The following is a 21,228-nucleotide window of genomic DNA, read 5'->3' as shown; positions in this document are numbered from 1 at the left end:
TTATTTTATAACATTTGCTTATAAGCAATCCATAAAGCCCGCGCCAAAGTTTCTTATGAAAAGTTTGAGAAGAAAAATTTTCAAATGAAGTTTCCAGATGAAATTTTTACATATAAAAGCTTTCACAAAAAAAAGTAGTAAAAAATGTGTGTGCTAAATAGCAATCCCCTGTACATTAACACTCTGAGCTTGGTAATGGCCTCCCAAACCAGGCCTCGGCCCCTCAAGATAAAAACTGCCGCCTCTGGCCCCATTTCGGCCCACTAAGGTTTTCAGCCCATTTGTGGTTCGGACTCTGCTGGTAATCATCTGTACACAATTACACAAACATCAGGCGATCAGACAGCTGCTGCTGCTTAATTAGGAGTGATTCGCTTGCTCTCCTCCTCTCACCGTGCTGCACTTGTTGGTGACGACGGATGCCGGCAGCCGACCCGACCGGAGGGCGACGTCTCGACGTGATCGATCAGCCGACGGCGACGCGGCCGCGCTGCGTGCGTTCGTTCGTGTGTACGTCGATCGAGACGCGGGGGCAGTGTTCCTTCGTTTACGTGGGGCGACAGCCATGGGCAACGTCGCCGTCCGCCGTGTCGCCCGGCCCAACGCCGCTTTCCTCCCCTTTCCCCGCAGCCACCTCTTGATCGATATCGCTTAGGCTAGAGAGCTTTATCCCTTCATTTGTTTCTGCTGCAAGGACACACACACACATGCGCCAGCTGATAGGGTTGGGATGATATATACAGGTAAGCTAGCTCCTGGATTTTTCTGTCAACCACCAGGCATAACCACCAACTTTGATTAATTTGCTCAGTTTCAGTTTTGGTAAGTACTACTTCCGTTCAAATAAAATAATTTTACTTCCTCCGTTTCACAATGTAAGTTATTCTAGCATTATATCTAGATTCATTACCATCAATATGAATGTGGGAAATGCTAGAATGACTTACATCGTGAAACGGATGAAGTATATGGGATGTAACATATTGTATTGTATATAAGGACTATAGGAAGCTTGTCCAGATTTATAATCTTAGATCCTGTTTGGTTCATAGGACTAATCCATTAGTCCCTCTATTCTAGGCTCCGTTCGTTTCCACCGCTAACACTGGATAAAGTTTTGGATTTTCGTGGCACGCTCTTCAAACTGCTAAACGGTGCGATTCGTGCGAAAACTTTCTATATGAAAGTTGTTCTAAAATATCAGATTAATTTTTTTTTAAAGTTTGTAATAATTAAAACTCAGTTAAGCACATGTTATTACCACTTCGTTTTACGTGAAACACCTCATTTTCATCTTCATCTTCAGAAGATTTAAACATCACCTTAATCTCTTTTAGTCCCTAGAAATCCAAACAGGTGTGACTAAAAGAAACTAAAAGTGCATATTGGGACTAAAATCCATTAGTCCCTCTTGGAGGTACTTATAGGGACTAAAGTGCCAGCATCTCTCTTGGTTCACGTGCCTTTAGCAATTTTTAGTCCCTGGATCCAAATAGTATATGGGACTAAATGATCCAAAATATATCACATTTCGTACTAAATTTATTTATTTTAAACGAAAGTAGTATGGATAGATGCATGCACATGTATTCTCGGGTGGGCTTGGCTGCCCTTCGTAAGTACTTGGAGTTTTGTTCTTTTTTTCAAAAAAAAAATAAAATAAAGATACATATTTTTTAAAATATAATTTTCTATATTTTGTAATTGAGGATGTGGTGTGCATGGGTGTGATGGGTAAAATTGTGTCTTCCGTGGTGGGATCTCAAAATGATAGTACTCAAATCCCTCCTTCAGTCACGAACAAGTGGCATTTTTTATGCGGTTAGCACATTTAATTTTGACAATAAATACCCCATCAAAGTTTTCCAAATTTTGGTGCCCAAGGAGCTCTGCCACCACTGCCTAGCTAGCGCTGCCCAAAGGAGCTCCACCGCCCCGAGCTCTAGCTAGCCGAAGAGGGCGTTGCTCGCTAAATTCGAGCGCACACTCGTCGTTGACTCATCCAATGCGTCCTCCAACCTAGGCTTGCCTCTACCTTGTTCGGCTTTCTCGCAAGACACCGCAGTAGATATGACAACGGGGAATTCCTCGCCGGGGAATGCATCCCCATTTTTATCGATCCACGAGTCAAACCTTTATGTGTCCTCGTCTCGGCGAAAAATAATGGGGGAAACTTTAGTCCCATCCCCACCTCCGCATGGGAATTAATCTCTCTGTTCCTGCTTAGAACAATATGTACATATCAAATTATATATGCGAACGTAAAACGCATATTCACACTTTATATTAATATATCAACATATATCTACTAATTCACATGATAAAAAATAATATTAATATTTGCCCCTTTCGTTTCCACTTACAAAAATGGATTAAGTTTTGGATATTCGTGGCACGCTTTTCAAACTGGTAAACGGCGCATTTCATACGGAAACTTTTTATATGAAAGTTGTTCTAAAATATCAGATTAATCCTTTTTCAAGTTTGCAATAATTAAAACTCAATTAATCACACGTTATTACCATCTCATTTTGCGTGAAACACTTAATCTTCATCTTCATCTTCAGGAGATTCAAATACCCCCTTAGCAAAGATTGAAACCTATGTGGGTCTCCGCAGGGGACGGGGAATGATCGAATGGGGGATCATCTTTGCCCCCATGAAACCTGACGTGACATAATTTATCTCGTTCGACTTCTTATGAGGAACCAATTCTAACCTTTCCCGTCCTAAAGAGAATTTCCCGCACATAAATGGGAAATGAGGCCCCATTGCCAACATGGGATGCGGAGGAAGGGCGGAGACAATGAATTTGACCGTCAAGGAGAGATAAAGAAGATGGTGTTGGCCATCTAATGGATAGAGCCTATATGTCATGATGTACAGTGAAAATAAAGTATTGGGGAGCTGCAAAAGTAGCTTCCTAATAATAAAAAGTGATATTGGGATAGTTCAATATCACTTTATTGAAGATGGATTATTAGGAGACTATTGAAGGTGCTCTTGTAGGCCACTATGGTCGACTTTGTTCCCTTCTATTATATCATATTCTTCTCACCGTGCACATCTTATACGGATTAAAGTCATTTTGACTTTGGTCAAAGCTAAATTGCTCCAAATTTAATCAACTTTGTAGGAAAACTAGTTACGTTTTTATCCCAAGAATAATATATTATGAAAACATGTTTAATTATAGATTTAACGAAACTAGTTTGGTGTTATAAATTATCTACAAACTTGATCATATATGAAGTGATTTGATTTTGACTAAAGTCAAAATGACTTATAATATGAAACGGAGGGAGTAATAATTTGGTGTGCCAAATTACCATTCCCTCTGTGCATGGTACTTTAAACAATGAAGTTTCTGTTTTTGGGTGAGACTGCGTACGTAAGCACAAATGGCACACCTATAATTTTTAATCAGATAGTTCACTTTCTCCAGATAATTTAGGTCCCAATGACCATATCCTGAGCGCTAAGCATCAAAACGGCATGGACCATCCAAATCTAATTAAAAACGATTAGATCCTTCTAATCCAATTATAGTGCCTAGGAATATTAATTAGCACCACACACTAGACACTACCGGTAGCAGCAACAATAGCACTATAGACTAATGAATAAATCAATCGATACATATACAATATGGTGATTATAGTAGTACTATACATGATGGTCACAGTAGCATATATTATGACTTTGATTCCTTTTAGACGCGACCAAAAACGCACTAAAATCCATGGCACTTTATTTTGTATTTTTTGCAGGAGCGCCCAGCAACGATTCTCTGTGACCCGTGTACTCCACCGGCCAAAAAGAGTACGCGCACGCACGGCGAAATGGGATAAACATGCAGAACTGAAACTGCATATGTTTGCTAGATTTTCTTTTCTTATTGAAAATTGCTTCAATAATATCATCACCACTACGAAAAGTTTGAACAAAAGGGAAACATGCCATGTTTAGGGGGCTGAAGATTCTAAAACATTGGTGCCTGTAAGTATCCAGCTGGTGAAAACTTAAATTAGGCCTTTCACAGTGCACTGAGCTGGTGCATGATCTTGTTGCGCCAGCTCAGATTCGGGTCAACGAGGCGACCAGGCCCTCACCTCAGCTAGGTTTCTTATCCCCTACCTAAGCGGCGCAAAACTTTGTTGCGGCGAGGGCGCGAGCGGACGGGGAAAAGCGAGGCAAGCGCGCTGTGGGCAACGTTTCTTCGCTGCCTCGTGCCCTCACGCCAAATCCACCTATGCAAAACCCCAAATCACCCTCCAACGGAATCATCGACGAACTGAAATCCCTCCAAACGCACAGCGAATCCCCCCCCCCCCCAACAAAACCACCACAGATGCAGACCAAACCAACAAAATTTCTCAAGTAATTTGGTAGAGAAAAGGAAAAAACCCACCACAGATGCGGACCAAACCAACAAAATTCTTGAGTAATTTGGTAGAGAAAAGGAAGGGGAAATCGGCGAGGTGGAGAAGCTGTCCGCTCCCGCCGCTCGTTGGCATTGTGCCGTCCACTCCCGTCGACCCCGGTCAGATCCAACGCTGAGCCGCCGGATCCGGTTGTGGCGGCGCCGGAACCGCAGCCCCACGCTCCGGTTGCTCGCCGCCACACCGTGCTAGCCGCCGACGCCGGGGACGCCTCCCGCCACTACGCCAGCGCGCCAGCCGCCGCCAACGTAGTCTGCCCTGCTCCGGACTGCGTCGAGCACCAGCATCTCCTCGGGGAGAAGGAGGGATGCATCGAGTCGTTGCCACGGACACCGAGTCCGCGGCGAGCACCACGCCGTCGCCATGAACACCGACGCCCTACCCCCCCTCCCGCACGCTGGCGAGCCCGATGTGGCTGGTGACCGACCTCCTCCGGCGGGCTGGTGTGCTGCGCTGTGGAGAGAGCGAAGGCGAGGGGTGTGTGATGCATCCGTGCGTGGAGAAGAAGCGCTCGAGGAGAGGGTAGGTTGGGGATAAATTTGGTGCGTTGTGGAGAGAACGAAGCGGTTGGGATAACGCTCACTATGGACTCAGTTTCCTCCCAGAGTATCTTCATCCAATTAAGCCACACAAAATAGGGTACTTGCACTGTGGGGAGGTGTGTCTTTGGGCCAACCTTTTGAGCTAGGACCCGGCAACTGGTGCTTGCACTGTGAGTGCCCTTAGGAGGACAACTTCTGTCTGCTAGTTTATTTTTTCGTATTCCGCTATGGAGTCACATAATTTAAACGCTAATGGTCTGTTTGGTAGAGCTCCAATTCCTAAATTTAGCTCCAGGAGTTGAGTCTGGAGTGGGGTTGTGGAGCTGCCTAAATCCAACTCCACAACTCTAGTTCATTTTGTGAGAGAGCCACCCAACTCCACTCCCATTTTAGGTGGAGCTGAAACTGTTTGGCTGCAGAGAGGTGGAGCTGGAGCTATGCCAAACGGGCTCTTAGGGTCTGTTTGGCACAGCTCTAGCTCCAGCTCCACCCCTCCTGGAGCTCGAGCTCAGCCAAACAATTTCAGTTCCACGAAAACTAGGAGTGGAGTTGGGTGGAGCTCTCTCACAAAATGTACTAGAGTTGTGCAGCTGGGTTTAGACAGCTCCACAACTCTACTCCAGACTCAATTCATGGAGCTAAATTCAGGAGTTGAAGCTGTATCAAATATGCTCTTAGATTGTTTAAGGAGTTAGAGATTCTCGAAGTAACTGTAGCTATTTAAAGTTCCCTAAAACAGGGCCAGCATGGGAGCTCTTGTGACCGGCGAACAGCAGTCAAGACATGCAAGAGGGGGGAAGTGATCCTTGGACGATTGGTGTGATGCATGCCCGCCAGAATTCGCTGTTGGACGGTCATCACCGGTGCATCAAACGCAAATCATGCGATGGCCCGGATCGAGGCAGAAAGGAGAGGGATAAAGGGCAGCATCGATCAGAGCGGCCGACAAGTCGAAAGCTAGCTCAGGAGCAAGCAACATAGGAGTACTAGTGTAGTACCACCTCCGTTATAATTTTTTACATTATAAGTTATTTTAATTAGTCTATATATATAAAAATTAGCAATATTTATAATATCAAATTAGTTTTGTTAAAACTAACATTTAATATATTTGGATATTATGTTTGTTTTATGTTAAAAATGATTATATATTTTTCTATAAGCTTAATTAAACTTTAGAAATTCTAATTAGAAAAAATAAAACGACTTATAATATGAATGGGTGGGGTAGTATCCATCTCTACTCTCTCTCACGCACTGGAAACGGGAGGTAAGAGTAGAAGTTGTACTACTGCCACCACGCAATAACACAATACACATAACATTCAGGCCTTGCTTAGTTCCTCTAAAATGGCAAAAGTTTTACTGTTTTGGAGTACTTTTTGTTAAAATGGATCTAAATACTAGTAGCAAAAGTTAGCAATTTAGCATTTGTTATTTGGGTGTCTAGAGTAGTAAATTTTACCAAAAAATATGTTGGGAGCCGTGCTATCTCTCTTTACTAGTAAAATGATAAAACTTTACCATGCATCTAAACACCAACTAGAAAAACTTCAATGCCAAATCTTTTACCACCAAAACTTTTAAAAAAAAATTTTTCCACAACAAACTGATCTAAACATGCCCTCGGTATCTCACACTGACATGCACATGTACACTGTGTGTGTGTGTGTGAATGCTCCGTATTTCACCACGCACATAAAGCTGTTCTTCCCGGCTTAAGCTCAGCTCAGCTCAGCTCAGCTCATCGATCAGCTGGTCACAAAAGCGACGGGAGTAGAGGGAAAGCTGTGCCCTCCTCTCTCTCCCTCCTCCTCGGCTAGCTAGCTCCTCCTACTCCCATCCTGTTCCTCCAGCATGCAGTGCAGTGCTAGCTACTGCATGCAGTAGAGATCAGGGAGCAAACAGCCGTATCTGCGTTTTGCAAATCCAACCGTGGCCTCTCTGCAGATTCCCCTCTCTCTCTCTCACACACACACACTCACGCAGACAGAGAGAAAGGAAATGATGCAGAGGAGAGGAAAAGGACTGGACGCAGCAACGGCATGAGAGCTGTGTGCTTAAGCTCATTGATCCCTATGAAAGGGGAGAATTTTCCCTGTGATTTTGTTGTCACCTCGGTAGAGACGCACACATGCGCCTGCCTGCCTGCGTCGACCCTGCCTATCTTTTCAAAAGAGGAATGCGCGCCACAGCTAGTCCTGACAAAAGCCACCTAGTGCAACATGAGGAGGTCAAATTCAGAGTGAGTGAAATACTCTCGCCCGTTCCAAAATATAGCTACGGCTAGCGTTTAAATTTTATCAAATAATATATAGTACTATGTAATATATTCATCAACTTAATTTCTCATTTTAATCGATCACAATCATTTTTCATTTATTTCTCCCTGTATCTCCTATTTTAACTAACCACAATATTGATCTTAATTTAACTTCACATCTCTCCTCGTTAGTCATGTACCATGACAAACTTTAGAAATGCTTACGTCCTAGGAAGAACTCCAAAAATATATATACAACTCTGTTTCAAAATATACGTATTTTTTAAGATAAACACGGATATTAAAAAAGAAGTTAAAATAATGAATAAACATTGTGATTCGTTAAGAAAAAAAGTAGATGAAGAAATTAAGTAAATAATGATTATAGTTGGGTGAAAGGAGAGGCTATGGAGAAATAGTTTTATTTTGAAACAAACTGTCATGTTAGAAATAACTTTTTTAGGATATATAGATATAGTATATGGGATGGAGAAAGTATATACTCCCTCTGTACTCGTAAAGAAAGTCGTTTAGGACAATGTTTTAGTCAGGAAATATAAATCATGAATAACTCTCAAGTTATTGAGTTTAAAAATGTAAAAATTATATGAATAGATTTGTCTTGAAAAATACTTTTATAAAAGTATACATATATCACTTTTTAATAAATATTTTTATAGAAACAAGAAGTCAAAGTTGTGTTTTGGAGACCGTGTCGCTGTTCTAAACGATTTTCTTTACGAGTGCGGAGGGAGTATGCTCCCAACATAGTAGTGCCGACCTTGAGATCAGATACTATCATTAGTATCATACTGATACTGAATAAACTGACACTAGTTTAATTAGTCAGACGATTAAATAAGTGTAGTAATGTCGTACTACTACTGCAGTACTGCTGCTCTCTAAATTACCATAAAGTCGCACAAATTACCGAGCAGTACTAATTCTGCATGCGCCCCGGCATGACTGATGAACCAACATGTTCCTAGGCCTCTCGAAATCACATGACATGCTCTCCCTCTCGTACGAGTGTACGATTGCATGCGCATTAATTTGCGTCAAACAGTGCACTCATCTCGTCTAAGCTATGTGACTCGTCGTTTACCTTAAAGAAATCAACCGCAGTCAAAATTTAAATTTTAAAATTTAATTATAAAATTAATTTGGACTGTTAGGTGGGTAAGAGTATATATGTAAATATTTTACTCACAAATTATTTTATATCGTAAACACACCGTATTGATTTATTTATTTTTAACAAATCGGCACCCGAATGTGCATATTTCATATTAAACATAGCGGGAGAAAAGGAACCGTACGAAAGTAAAGAATTGTAAATTCACAGGGAGAAGACTAAGGGATGATCTGGGCTAGCCTCTTCTTTTATCTTCACAGAGAGGGATAGCATTGAGAGTTCGTTGAGCTGAAATACCCTTTGTTTTTTTTCTTTCTAGATCTCCCATGTCACTCGGAAGTAGGAGCATTAGGGTAGTGTGGACTCCTTTCCTAGGTGTCCCTGGGTGTGTTGCCATCACCGTCCACCCGTTTTGATTTATAACCAACACCTGGTTAATTGATGGGATCATAATCACTTTTCTAGAGTATTTTTTTTGAACTAATACTTTTCCAGAGATGTGTTAGCTCTAAGCTGCTAGCTCGAAACGAGTGGCAGTATTAGGGAGACAAGGCGAGGCACGACACATGTGCTTCACTGGTGTGTTTAGGGCGCTGCAGCAGCTGCTGCTGCTACGTGCTGCGGCCACTAGCTAGGCAAGGCCACTCAATGCGGCCAATCAGCCGGACATGTGACGGCTCCAATTTGGCGCAGAGAACAACCGACAGCTCCAGCACGCACGTTATTGGCCTCATCCTCTCACCTCTCTCCCCTCTTTCCTCCCTCCCACCTGCACGCACACAAACTGTGCACTTGTGCAGTCACCACATTGTAGCTCATTATGTGGCCAACCCCAACGAGGCAACGACGCGTAGTCTCTCGATCGATCGTCTTCATGTTCATCAATGACCGCATCCATGCACAAACGTGTCACCAATTCAATTAGCTGGTCAAGCTAGTGCCAACCACACTAGTCGAAGAAACCGGGTTCCTTAAAATACAGGAATTAGTATAAAAAGATATATGATTAAAATGTTATAAATTGTTTCTTGTAGCAGGAAACAAAACCGCAAGTATTACACAAAATAGTTATTTGGATGCCTCGTACGATCGAAAAGTGGAGAAAATATAAGATTATGTGTTCATTTATCAGAGAGAGAAGGGAGAGATAGGTATATTGAAACTTTCAAAGCAATTAATTTGCTAGAAGAATTTATACAAAATGTGAAAGAATTTTTCCTAACATATAAAATTTCGAGTGCTGCTATATGTACAACCTAGTTGTATAACTCATGTACAATTAGGGATATGCAAATAACAAAGAAACATATGTTTATATACACTGCAACCATTGATCAAATTTAGTTGGACGGTTTGAGTCGTATATATGTATATAGTAATAGTTTCTCAAAATTTTCTATGAGGGAACCCTACCATCCAAAAGCCTCTCAAAGAATTTTTTTTTTACCAACAGACCTACTATCTCCATCCTGGAATAATTGAATTCTACCATTCGAATTTATAAAAAAAAGTTATTTTTTTAATAAAGTGTGGAACCCAACAAATTAATTAGATGAAGATATACTCCCTCCTACCCACCATCTTTCCGTTCCCATCGCCTAATAAAAGAAGTTTACGTATATATATTATAGAAATGCAGTGTGGTTATTAAATAGGTCCATCGATCCAAAGGGGTAATTGTCCGCAAAATATATGCAAACGTACGTGTCTCGCCCGGCTGATATATATACGTAACGTACCCTTTGGTGGAGCATAGCATAGCATGCATGCGCGATGCGATGCGGGGTACATGCTCCGGCCCTCCACCTGCAGTGTACGTCCGCGCAGGCGGGCGATTGTATTGATGAAGCTAGCTAGCCGCGGGGGAGACCGGCGCGACAGTGCCCCCCCTGCACCTGCAGGCGGGCGGGCACAGGGGCTCCGTTTGCGCTTGCGCGCTGGCGGAGAAAGGCGTGGACCACGCGCTTCCCGCTCCATCTCCCCGCGCGCTATCGATCGCGAGATCGGTTTGCAGCCAGCCAGCGCCAGTAGGCGCGCGTGGGCCGGTCGCGCTCGCTCGCGCGATGTACGATCTCTTCCTCCCGTCCCGTACGTACGCGCGGGGCCGCCCGCATCTACCCATCCATCCCGCGGGCGCACGGGCCGCCGGGCGCGCATGCACCGTGGCAGGCAGCGTTTCGTTTCGTTTCGCTCGATCGGTGAGACGTACGCGCGCCGCCTCGCGGTGGGGGGTGGGGATCAGTCGGCGTTGGGGGCCTCGGTGTGCTCTCGGATAGTCGGATGGATGGCTTGGTGTTGGTGGTTGGTGCCTCGATCGGGGGTACTGGATATATAACCTAAGCTAGCTCTCCATATTACAAAATCCCCACCCACGTACGTACGTTCCTCCACTCCGAAGATACGACGCGCGGACAATTTCCAGATGTTGTGGAAATATTTGGTACTCCTTCCGTTTCATTATGTAAGTCATTCTAACATTTCCCATATTTATATTGATGCCAATGAATCTAGACATATATATATATCTATCTAGATTCATTGGCATCAATATAAATGTAGGAAATACTAGAATTACTTACATTGTGAAACGGAGGAAGTAACATTGATATATACATGTATGGTTGTGGGACGTACTAGTGGTGTGACGGTAAAGTCGTGTGGGTACATGATTTCAACCACGGATTCAAATTCTATTGTACATGAATGTTGTGAATATGTAGGTGTGCTTTCAATAAAAATTTAGTGAAATGTGTTATGGACGTATTTGCGGAAAAGATATACATGCATGCTAGCAACAAAAATATCAAGTCTAAACTAGACTGATGACACACCGAGGAAGGAAAAAAACAAATACATAATATATATGAACAATACCTAGCTGCTATTCACACAGAAATTTGTTCAAATTTTTCTCGATGTGTAGGTAGATTAAGTGTAAACTTGAATTTTGCTGAAGTCTATATTTCAATGTTGTTTTTGAATTTTTTTAACTATTTGTATCAAGTTTGACAGGTGATTAAAAATAAGTCAAGGATATTCCTAGCTCTCAATGGATTAACCCATCCTCTGACCAGCGGATGACTAATTGACTAATTGTCACCGCTAGTAGAGGTAGTACTATTTAACTTAAGGCTATGTTTTTCTTCATAAAATCACTATCTAACTCCTATGATACTAGTAGTGTTATGCCCACTGGAACTTTGACACGTGACTATAAATATAAGCATATTCTGCAAATTAGTAAGAGTGCCCCCACATCTGAAAACGTGTGTTCCCACGACTGTAAAGGAGTGGGCCACTGGTAGTAGCTGGATTGTAGAAAGTAGATCTATTTTTCTTCACTGTTAAACTATTTTAAAAATTATATTTGATTGATGAAGTTCGTCGTCGATGCTTACCCTCGGATTAACCCAATGCAATCCCTGATTGCTACCGTGCTACCTTGTCTTGGTTTTTGGCAACCTTTGCCGCCCGGCCAACCGCTAGCTAGCTAGTAGAACCGTGCACTGCATATGCATTCAAATGAAAGGAACTTTCTCGAGGTTATATGCATGCATGCCAGTAGTACAATTCGAATGAAAAACTTTTGTCTTGCAAAAGCTATATACGGTGACAGAGAAAAGATGTATGAAATGTGTACGCAATAGATAACCAACAAGAAATTATTTAGAGTGGCAGATCGAATGGATGCTAGCTAGCTTGCATGCATGCATTGGATGAGGATTAGTTGGTGGATAATCCTCATCGATCGATCAATATACCAAAGCAATGATTTATTGATTAATGATTCTAGGTTCTCTAGCATTCTCATTTTCATTTTTTTTTTTTAAAAAAAGGTTCTCTAGCATTCTAACCAAACCCTACCACTTGCAACTTGCAAGAGCTTTATCATGGTGAAATTGGTGATCCATTCTTAAGAGCACACAATAAGATATTTTTATGCAGATGGCATGGAATGCAACTGTATGATCCTTGCATGAATATATAATGGGTCGAGGAAGAAAGCCATAGACATTAGTAGACAACAACTCAAACAAAAACGGAGAAAATTAAAGAAGAACAGATCAAAACCAGAGAAAATGCGGGGCACACACCGGACGGAACGGAAGCCCTACGAGTCGCTGGCGCTCATGCTCTCATGCCGCTCGTCGCCGCCGCCGCCGGCGCCGCCGTGATGCTGATGCTGACGATGCTGACTTGAGCCCTGCGCTCCATTCTGCGCCGCCGCGCCGGCGTCCGGCTGCGCGGCCTGTGCGCGGTAGGCATTGAGCGCGGCGAGGATCCCCGGGTGCCCCTCGCCACCCCCGCCGGCGCCGGCGAGGCCGAGCTGCTGCCCGCCGGGGAGCAACGCCATTGGTGTCGCCGGGAAGTTCATGAAATGTAGTCCGCTTGGCACGCCACGGTACACTGTCGCCGCGCCGCCGCCGCCGCCGCTCCCTGACTGCGGGAACGTCCAAATCGACTCGCCGCCGCCTCCCGGCGGAGCGCCGCCACCGGCGGCCTGCGCGTTGCTGCTCGGCACCATCCACACCGTGCCCGCAGGAATTTGGCTCTGCGTGTACCCGGCCATCTGCTGCTGGTACTGCTGCTGCTGCTGCATTTCTTGCTCCCACCGCCGCTTCCGGGAGAGGTCGGCGGCGGCCGGGGAGGTCGACGCCGACGGCGGCGACACGTCAAGGCCGACGCTACCGGAGTGGAAGCTCAGCAGAAGCGGCGACGAGGAGGAGGAGGTGGCGGAGGACGGGGCGTCGGCCGCACCGCCGAACCCGAGGCCGACGACGCGGTCCCACGCGTCCGCCGCCCGCGCGCCGCCGCCGAAGCGAGGGCCAGCCAAGCCGGCAAGGCGGAGGTGAGAAGGGATGGAGAGCGACGAGCCGGAGGAGCGGAGGGAGATGTTGAGGGAGGTGAAGTTGGCCGGGATGGTGCCCGTCCCGGTCGCCGCGATCACCGCCGGCTCCGCCTGCTGCAGCAGCCACTCGATGGTCTCGCCGTCGGTCTTGTGCCCGAGCTCCCGCGTCAGCTGGAACACCCGCGCGGCGCAGATCGCCGGCATCCGGATGCGCCTCCCCCGCCCGTCCACCTTCGTGTGCCGGTCCTTCGTCGACGTCCGCTTCGGCGGCGCCGCCGCCTTCGTTCTCACCTGCAGCTCCCCCTGCGCCGCCGCCGCCGACCCATTCGCGCCCACGACGCCGCCGCCGCCCGCCCCGGCAGTCTGCGACGTCGAGCACGTCTGCTCCTCCTTCTTCCCGAGGAGCTGCAGGGGGAAATTGGGCCGTCGCCCTCCTCCTCCGCCGTCTCCGGTGACATCCATGGCTACTCTCACGCCATGGTATATACACACACACACACACCCACACAACCACAAAGATGAACTGATGATCTGATTGGTGACCTACAAACTCTTCTTGTGGGGCTTCCCGCTAAGCTGGTCAGGTGTACGTGATGATGTAGAGTGGTGCGGCCGCCGCTGCCGCCGCCACGCCGCCGGTAGAGCTAGAAAGAGATCAAGCTAGAGCTATTAGGGAAAACCAAGCTACCTAGCTACCTACCTATATGCTATAGCTAGGTAATTTGGCAAGATCGAATTGGTTTTTCTTCTGGTATGATGTATAAGTGTTGTGTCAGGTGTGTGTGTGTGCAAGAGAGAGGTGAGCTTGTGGATTGGGATTACTATTTTATGGTGTTTTTTGGTTGCAAGAGGAGGAGGACGAAGAGGAAGAGAGAGGGTTTGAGAAGAAGAGTGGAGAAGGGAGGAGCATATGATAGGAGGGAGAGTGGAGAGATGGGAATGGGAGAGCTAGCATCGAGGCAGGAGGGGGAGACGATGGTGTGTGTACTTTGTCGGGATTGGAGGGGAGAGATCACGACGCATTAAAGGTCTCTGTTTTATGAGAGAGAGAGAGAGGAAAAGCCGACCGAGGACTGATCAGGATAAGGAGGACAGGAGCAGAATTATTAGGTTCACTAAGCTGGCTCTTGTAAAGCAGTGAAGCCCGGCCCAGCCCGGCCCGGTTTTGCTAGGGCTAGGGTTCTCGTTTTAAATAAGTGAATACCATATATGTAAATAATAAGCAAACAAGTGATACTGATATATTTTCGATAAAAAATATTCCTTTACATGGAGCAAAGCATGAGCATTATGCTAGTATTACAATATATCGTCAATGGAGTGGATTTTAAACTCTCCAAAGGATATCCCATTATTGTTTGCATGTCATATAAATAGTTATGGAAAATTAAGAAAATTGATTAATATATGATATATCACTGCATAAACATGTAAGTTAAATTTTAACTTCCACAATCTGAAAAAAAAGCTAGTTAACGTATATTCATAGTTAAATTTGTTTTTTTTCTCATTGCAACATGTTGAAGTTAAATTTAACCTTGCATACTTGTGGAGTGATTTATCACATATTAATTTATCTTGCTTATTTTTTAAAAAGAAAATTATAATCATTTGGATGACATGCAAACAATGAGAGGATATTCTCTCGAGAGTTTAGAATAGTTTCCTGTATTGTCAATGGACAAACATTAAAATGAGTGTCAATTTACCCATAGAAAGTATAGCATTTTGCTATTAAACTCATTGTTAGCAAATTGCATTGATGGCATACGAATTTGTTAGTTGGATGTAATTTAGTGTACAAACTTATAAAATGCTCATGTATGCACAATCTCTTCTGGTGTTTGTGAACCAAGATTGGATGATCATACCAAGTTGGATGTTGATTATAATGTGTGGTGCACATATGAGGAGGGAATTAGACATGCTATATTTGCATATAAACTTGCAGTTAGTTTCTACCTTGTCTTTTGTTTATATTCTCTACATCATCCTCAATTTTTTAATGTTTTCTCCATATAACCGATATGCTCAACTCTACCTTTTATTGTGTGGATGCTGAAAGTCCCTTGTAAAGCCTAGAGAGGAGTGAATAGGCGAAAACTGAAATTTAAACAAACTTTTGTAGCGGATTAAATTATTTCTCAAAGTCTCTGGTCAATTGTTTGGAACCTTAGGTTTCAGTCAATTCTCCGGAGGTTCCGAGATGATATGGATAAAAACTGCTTTAACTAAGTAGCTATCAAGCTACCACATGCATATAATGACTCAAAGTAAATGAAATATCCCTTGCACCACTGTGGACTTAAAAGTCGATCAACACCTGTGGAGGGCACGATACCCGGGTACCTCACGGAAGGCCTTTGTGCCGTGTCACATAGAGCAGGCCGAGTAGCCAGGTCCATGTGGCTATCCTTAATGTATAGGAAGGGATAAGAGATAAGAAATATTATCCAATCCCATGTAAATAGATTGCACGTACCTAGATTATAAGGGATATTGCGACATGCATGCCGCCGGAAGCCCTAACGTTATATAAAGGGCTTCAGCAAGAACCCTGAAGAGTTACTCACACACTCCATTACACGCGCCATCAGCCACTCCATTGCTGATCTCCGCACCTCTCGACATAGATCCAATCTACACCAACTGCACTAGGGTATTACCTCACTCGAGGGCCTGAACCAGTATAAATCTGTGTCACCATCTCTCTTTGATCTTGTGCACCCTATAAATTATATTGCCGAACATAGAAATTGACAGGACTTGTTCCCTGGTCCAACGCAACTCCATCATGCCCACCCTCACCTTGGTGCCTGGGAGAGGAGCGAGCTGTATTATAAGCCCAACCATTGATCATGCTGGCGTGCTAAGTACAATAATATTTTACAAGGGTTTCTGACGAATTAGTCCTTAATTGCTATAGATGCATCAACAAAACCATGCACCGACAACTCACCATTTAGTCATCTTTTAGTTGGATTAGTCATCCTCATGAACCATGTGCAAAGTGTCACCATTAATTAATTCCTAGGTACAAAATAGAGAGGTAATTATCCCAATAGTGAGCTAGTTGATCTAAACATCCCTAGGCAAACATCTAGTCACATGTTACCCAAGTCATCGAGGAAATGATAGTATTCGAACTATAGCTTACAACTACATATAGGTCATTGACATCCCATGTGAAATTGTGAAACAATGAATGCTTACTTCAAGTAAGCAAAACATTTGCTTAATTCACGTAGAATAGAGTCAAGAACAATAGTATAACTTGCCTTGCTCTACACTTGGACCTCTGCGATGATCTCGAAGTACAATGGCGCTTCGGAAACGTTAGAATCTAATGAAACAACACATGAAACCAATTTATAATTAGTTGGACTTTTGGCATTTTTAGAATTTACTGGAGTTCATATGAATTTAGTCATGATTTCTAGAATATTCACTATTTTTTTTTACTATAAACAAAAAACCCTAAATCGAATTATTGTGCATTAAAGGGGATTTATGGCATCCATTGAGGGGGAGGCAACGCCGGCTACCTAAGACTCATAGGGAATGGCCTTGAGATACTATCTCACTTACCACAATTCACGAAAACTCTTGTGAGAAATTATCGTACTTACCATAAGCCAGTGTGGATAATGGCTAGACTTATAGTATAGCTCGGCTCTCTCATAGGCACCAAGGCGAGGATGGATGTGGAGTTAGGGTGAACCGAGAATCAATGCTAATCGACTTCCGAATCTAACGTAGCACAAGGATGATAGCCTACCTGATAGGTGTGCCATGTGCGGGATCTCCAACCTCAGATTGGTTTGAATGGTTAGGGAAGACTAGAAGGATCCTTCCATAGTCAGTTTCTATGATGTCGTGGTGGCATGTCGGCGCATAAAAACGAGTATTCTTGGCTGTGTACATCCGATCGGATGTAGAGGCCGGGTTTATCCCATTTTCTAAAAAAAGAGTATTCTACTACAAAGATCCCACTGTTTTACTATAGATAAGTTATTTTTTCTAGTTTTCTCTCTCTTTATCAAGGATATGGATTGCTAGTAAATAGAAATAGATTAAAATGTATCATAAGACTACGTACTAGGCACAAGTCCATGAGGTGGTTCAAAATCCCCATTAATCAAAGGCACATTTTATATGGTTGTCTAATACAACCTTAGCTATACATGAGACTCTTTAAAAAAAATTAAAAACTTGTATGCGATGATTTTCAAGTTTGCACCCAAGTTTTTGTTTCCGATATATATTTCCTCGTATAGTAGCTAATTGTAGATTTGCCTTTACCTGTAAGAAAGCTGGTCGGTCGATGCCGTGAGCCCAACTGGTAAGCTTTTCATGTGTGCAGCGTCAGTATATCCTCTTTGCCTGTCTCGTGTTACCACAAATCGATCCATGATGTCTTTGCTGATTTATGGAGTAGTAGCTATGTGAATCCTCACATGTTTTCTTGGCCTTGTACACATCTAGGAGTAGCTATATATATGGAGGGGAAGAGGCCAAACAACTTAACTACATGTACAACAAAAGCAAGAAACAGGGGCCAATGCACATCTCTAGGCGCCCAAGAGGAGTGGCAAATAGATATGCTATGTGTACTCATGACATAAACATACTTTTCAAACATAGATTTTTCACAATCACTTGTAACTAGTAGCGCTAATTAGTGTTAATCCTTTGACATACCTGGATATAGATATTGTTGATTAATCAGTGCGTAATTTCTTGGTACCTCCTGAAGACCGTACAAAATCCAGTTAGTTAACAGAAAATATTACTCTTCCAAAATATTGGATTGAAAAGTATTGCCGCTAAAATAATTAATTAAATTAAGGAGAAGGTGTGACCGTGTGAGTCAGGACCAAGGAGAGGGGTGGTAAATTGGAACAAGAATTGATCGATAGGAGAAAAAAGGACACGATGAAAGACATATGAAATCAATTCTGTCTTTTAAACAGGCGGTGCCATGTGATTCTGGTGTTTCCTGTGAACCACAGGAATTGCTGTGTGGTCCATGAGTCTCCATCGTGTTAGATATATAAACCTCCTACATGTTCCTTTCTTACTTATTAGAGTAAATTTAAGGATGCCCCCTAACCACATTCTAGCTTTTAATGAGCTAGCACTCCTTTTGGATAATGGAAACAATTTCCGACATCTGATCTACAACACAAGTAATACAATATGTTCCAGAGTTACTATATTGTGATTGTTTCACATTTACTATAATGCTTAATTATGGTGATAATCCATACCAATTTCTAATGGATCAGCAGATGGCACATGTGAATATTTATAAAAAAACATCAGTCTTGTCACATCTTTGTGTATTACTAGAATTTCAGTATCACTAAGAAGGTTAACCACTTGAATAGCTCTGCATTTTGTTTGTGATGAGATTAATTAACTTGAATAGCTCTGCATTTTGTTTGTGATGAGATTAATTAGGTTGAGGCATATGTATTCATATAGAGATGACTTCATAGATAGACCATGTATCCTTCTGGAACAAGCATTCATAGTATATATTTGCAATTTGTCTCTTCACCCTTGTCTGGACAATCAATTGTTTGCTCACTACACTACGTATAATAATATCAGTTTGATTAAGTTGTTAGCAATGACTAATTGATGCATGAGAGGACATTTCTTATCAAAATTAACCGGGGGAGTTCACTTGTCTAATCAATGGCCGGCCCCACATGCAGGGAGAGTAAACTAACTAGACAAACACAAGGTAGCCATGCCTGAATTGCCATGAATACTGATCGATTAGTTAATGTGAATGTATAGGACCTAACATGGAGAGGAATGATAAAAAGCAAAAGCTGTTAGTTGTCACAGCCTCACAGGTAGGCAGAGCTATTTCTCCCACTACTAGTGCTCAATCTATCATACATGCAGACTGCCTATCGTCTTCACATGTTTAATGCAAACCAAACAGCTTGAGTGTAGATACATATAATTAAGGAACTATCACAGTAATTAATCCCATAGAAATAAGAAAGTCACAAATTAAGACAAATTAAAGAGCTCTCAGCATTGTAAACAATTAATAGTTAACATGTGCAAGCCTTGGTGTACTTATAGCAGCACTGCATGGTTTCCACTTTTTTTGGGGTGAAGATTTGATGCATGGCCACCAATTTTTAAAGCCTTTAAAGGGTTGAATTCCATATCACTTTTGTGGAAAAGGGTGGTAAAGAGGAAAAGATGAGGGAAGCAATCTACACATGTACAGTTTCTCAGCTTTTGATACCCCATCAGTCTGTAATAGTAGCAGCAGCAGCAGCAGCATAGTTGATACTCCATTACATTGCTTAAAAAACTTAATTAGGAAGACAAGTTGCCAAAGCCTCCAAAAAGGAAAAACATAGTCTACAAGCAAATGGCATCAATATTGTAAGCTGAGTGCCACATTATTTTAGGTTTGGACATGTACCTGAATTGTGGGTGAGTGGGTGGACCATCTTTGACTTGTAAGAAGTGTTCACCCGCACATCTTTGACCTGTACAAATTATCAGAAATTCAGAAGGAATCTCTCTTAAATTAGGTCCCCGAAAGGCCACTTGCAACATAATATTGCTGGGTGCGACAACAATATTACTATCAAAGTTTGAACAGCATGATTGCTGCAAACAGTCTGCAGCTAGCTCACTAACCAACACATATGTACGGAAACCAGCTTCCTTAATCGGCTCAGCAAGTTGCTTAATTATCAGAACCGATGCACAAGCTAATGAATTAGGCGCATTAGAGCATTACCATTTTTAATGATCTAGCATTAAGTTCCTAGTGATGATTATATATATCTAAAAATAATATTGAGATGCATGGCATGATCTCAAAGCTTGAAAAGTAATAATCCTGATGTATATAACAACAGGACGGAATATAATTCATATTCCCCAATAAAATGCCAAGCAAGAATATTGTAAGTTAAAGCAAGAGCATATGGCATTCAAATGATTGAAAAACTAGCTAGCACAACAACTTAATGATGCATCAGCTGTTCTGATGGGAAAAAGGTACTTAGTTTGTGCAGGATTTAAATAGGTAAATACTGCATGCCCTAATGAGTGTGCATGATGACTTGTGCCCTTTTCTTCTGGTACGGATAGGGGGAGATATCTTATCAAATCTCCTAAGCACAGCTGCGACTGGTGCTATGCTAATCATCGCAGCTTGTGACTAGTGAGAAGAGAGGCTGTCTTCGATTAGTTTACTGAGAGTCCATCAAGTTTCAGTAATGATCATCGTCTCTCGCTCTTTCACGTTGTTGATAGCACTAACTAAGACTTCCAAATTAATTAAACTTATGACATATATACAATCTTCGGCTCTTGTTCATCTTCTCGCTCTTCACATTGTTTGGTTTAATTTCCTAGTTCGTTCGTTGAGATTTGCGGCTGAATTGGCTGGCCTGAGGCTTCTGAATTCTGAACTTATTCTTGCCTATTTTGGTCGTCATCAACTTTTTGGACGGCAACCAGCCAAGCCAATGCATTTATCGGCTGTGTTTAGTTCAGTGCAAAGTTTGGATTTTGGTTGAAATTGGAGATGATGTGACTGAAAAGTTGTGTGTATATGACAGGTTGATGTGATGAAAAAGGACTGAAGTTGGGATCCAAACTGTGGATCTAAACACAGCCGATATGTAGTTTCTCTGAAATTGTCTTGAGACGTGTAGCTAGTTTCTCTGAAATTCCGGTGCTTCGCCGCCACCACCGCCACGGCGCCACCGCCGCCGCCGCCACACGGAGGGAAGCTGAGGAGCGTTGTGCTAGCATTTGCAGGTCCAGCACATCATCGTTGGGCCTTTGGACCACCCGCTTCACGTCGCCTAAGGCCCAACTAGCCCACTTCTTAGATGGGCCGAGAAATCTGGTCCCGACGAAGAAGAAGCAGCCTGGAACCTTCCATGGTTGGCCCAGCGAATCTCACTGTCACTGACACCACCAGCGGCAGAGTAGCTGACCTG

At 43.1% G+C, this 21,228-nt stretch overlaps 1 protein-coding gene across 1 annotated transcript; it reads right to left on the bottom strand.

Annotated features, from left to right (window-relative positions):
• Nucleotides 1–11,086: 11,086 nt before the first annotated feature.
• Nucleotides 11,087–14,247, bottom strand: LOC127775610 (transcription factor TCP14-like). Its single transcript, XM_052301874.1, has one exon. It carries the CDS (start codon nt 13,691–13,693, stop codon nt 12,494–12,496), a length of 1,200 nt encoding a protein of 399 aa, XP_052157834.1. The 5' UTR covers nt 13,694–14,247; the 3' UTR covers nt 11,087–12,493.
• Between the last annotated feature and the right edge of the window lie 6,981 nt (nt 14,248–21,228).

Source organism: Oryza glaberrima, chromosome 6 (genome assembly GCF_000147395.1).
Source record: "Oryza glaberrima chromosome 6, OglaRS2, whole genome shotgun sequence".
In the NCBI taxonomy this organism is placed as follows: Eukaryota; Viridiplantae; Streptophyta; class Magnoliopsida; order Poales; family Poaceae; genus Oryza; species Oryza glaberrima.
Note: the sequence above shows the minus strand (reverse complement) of the source record. Positions and strands in the feature narration are given on the sequence as shown.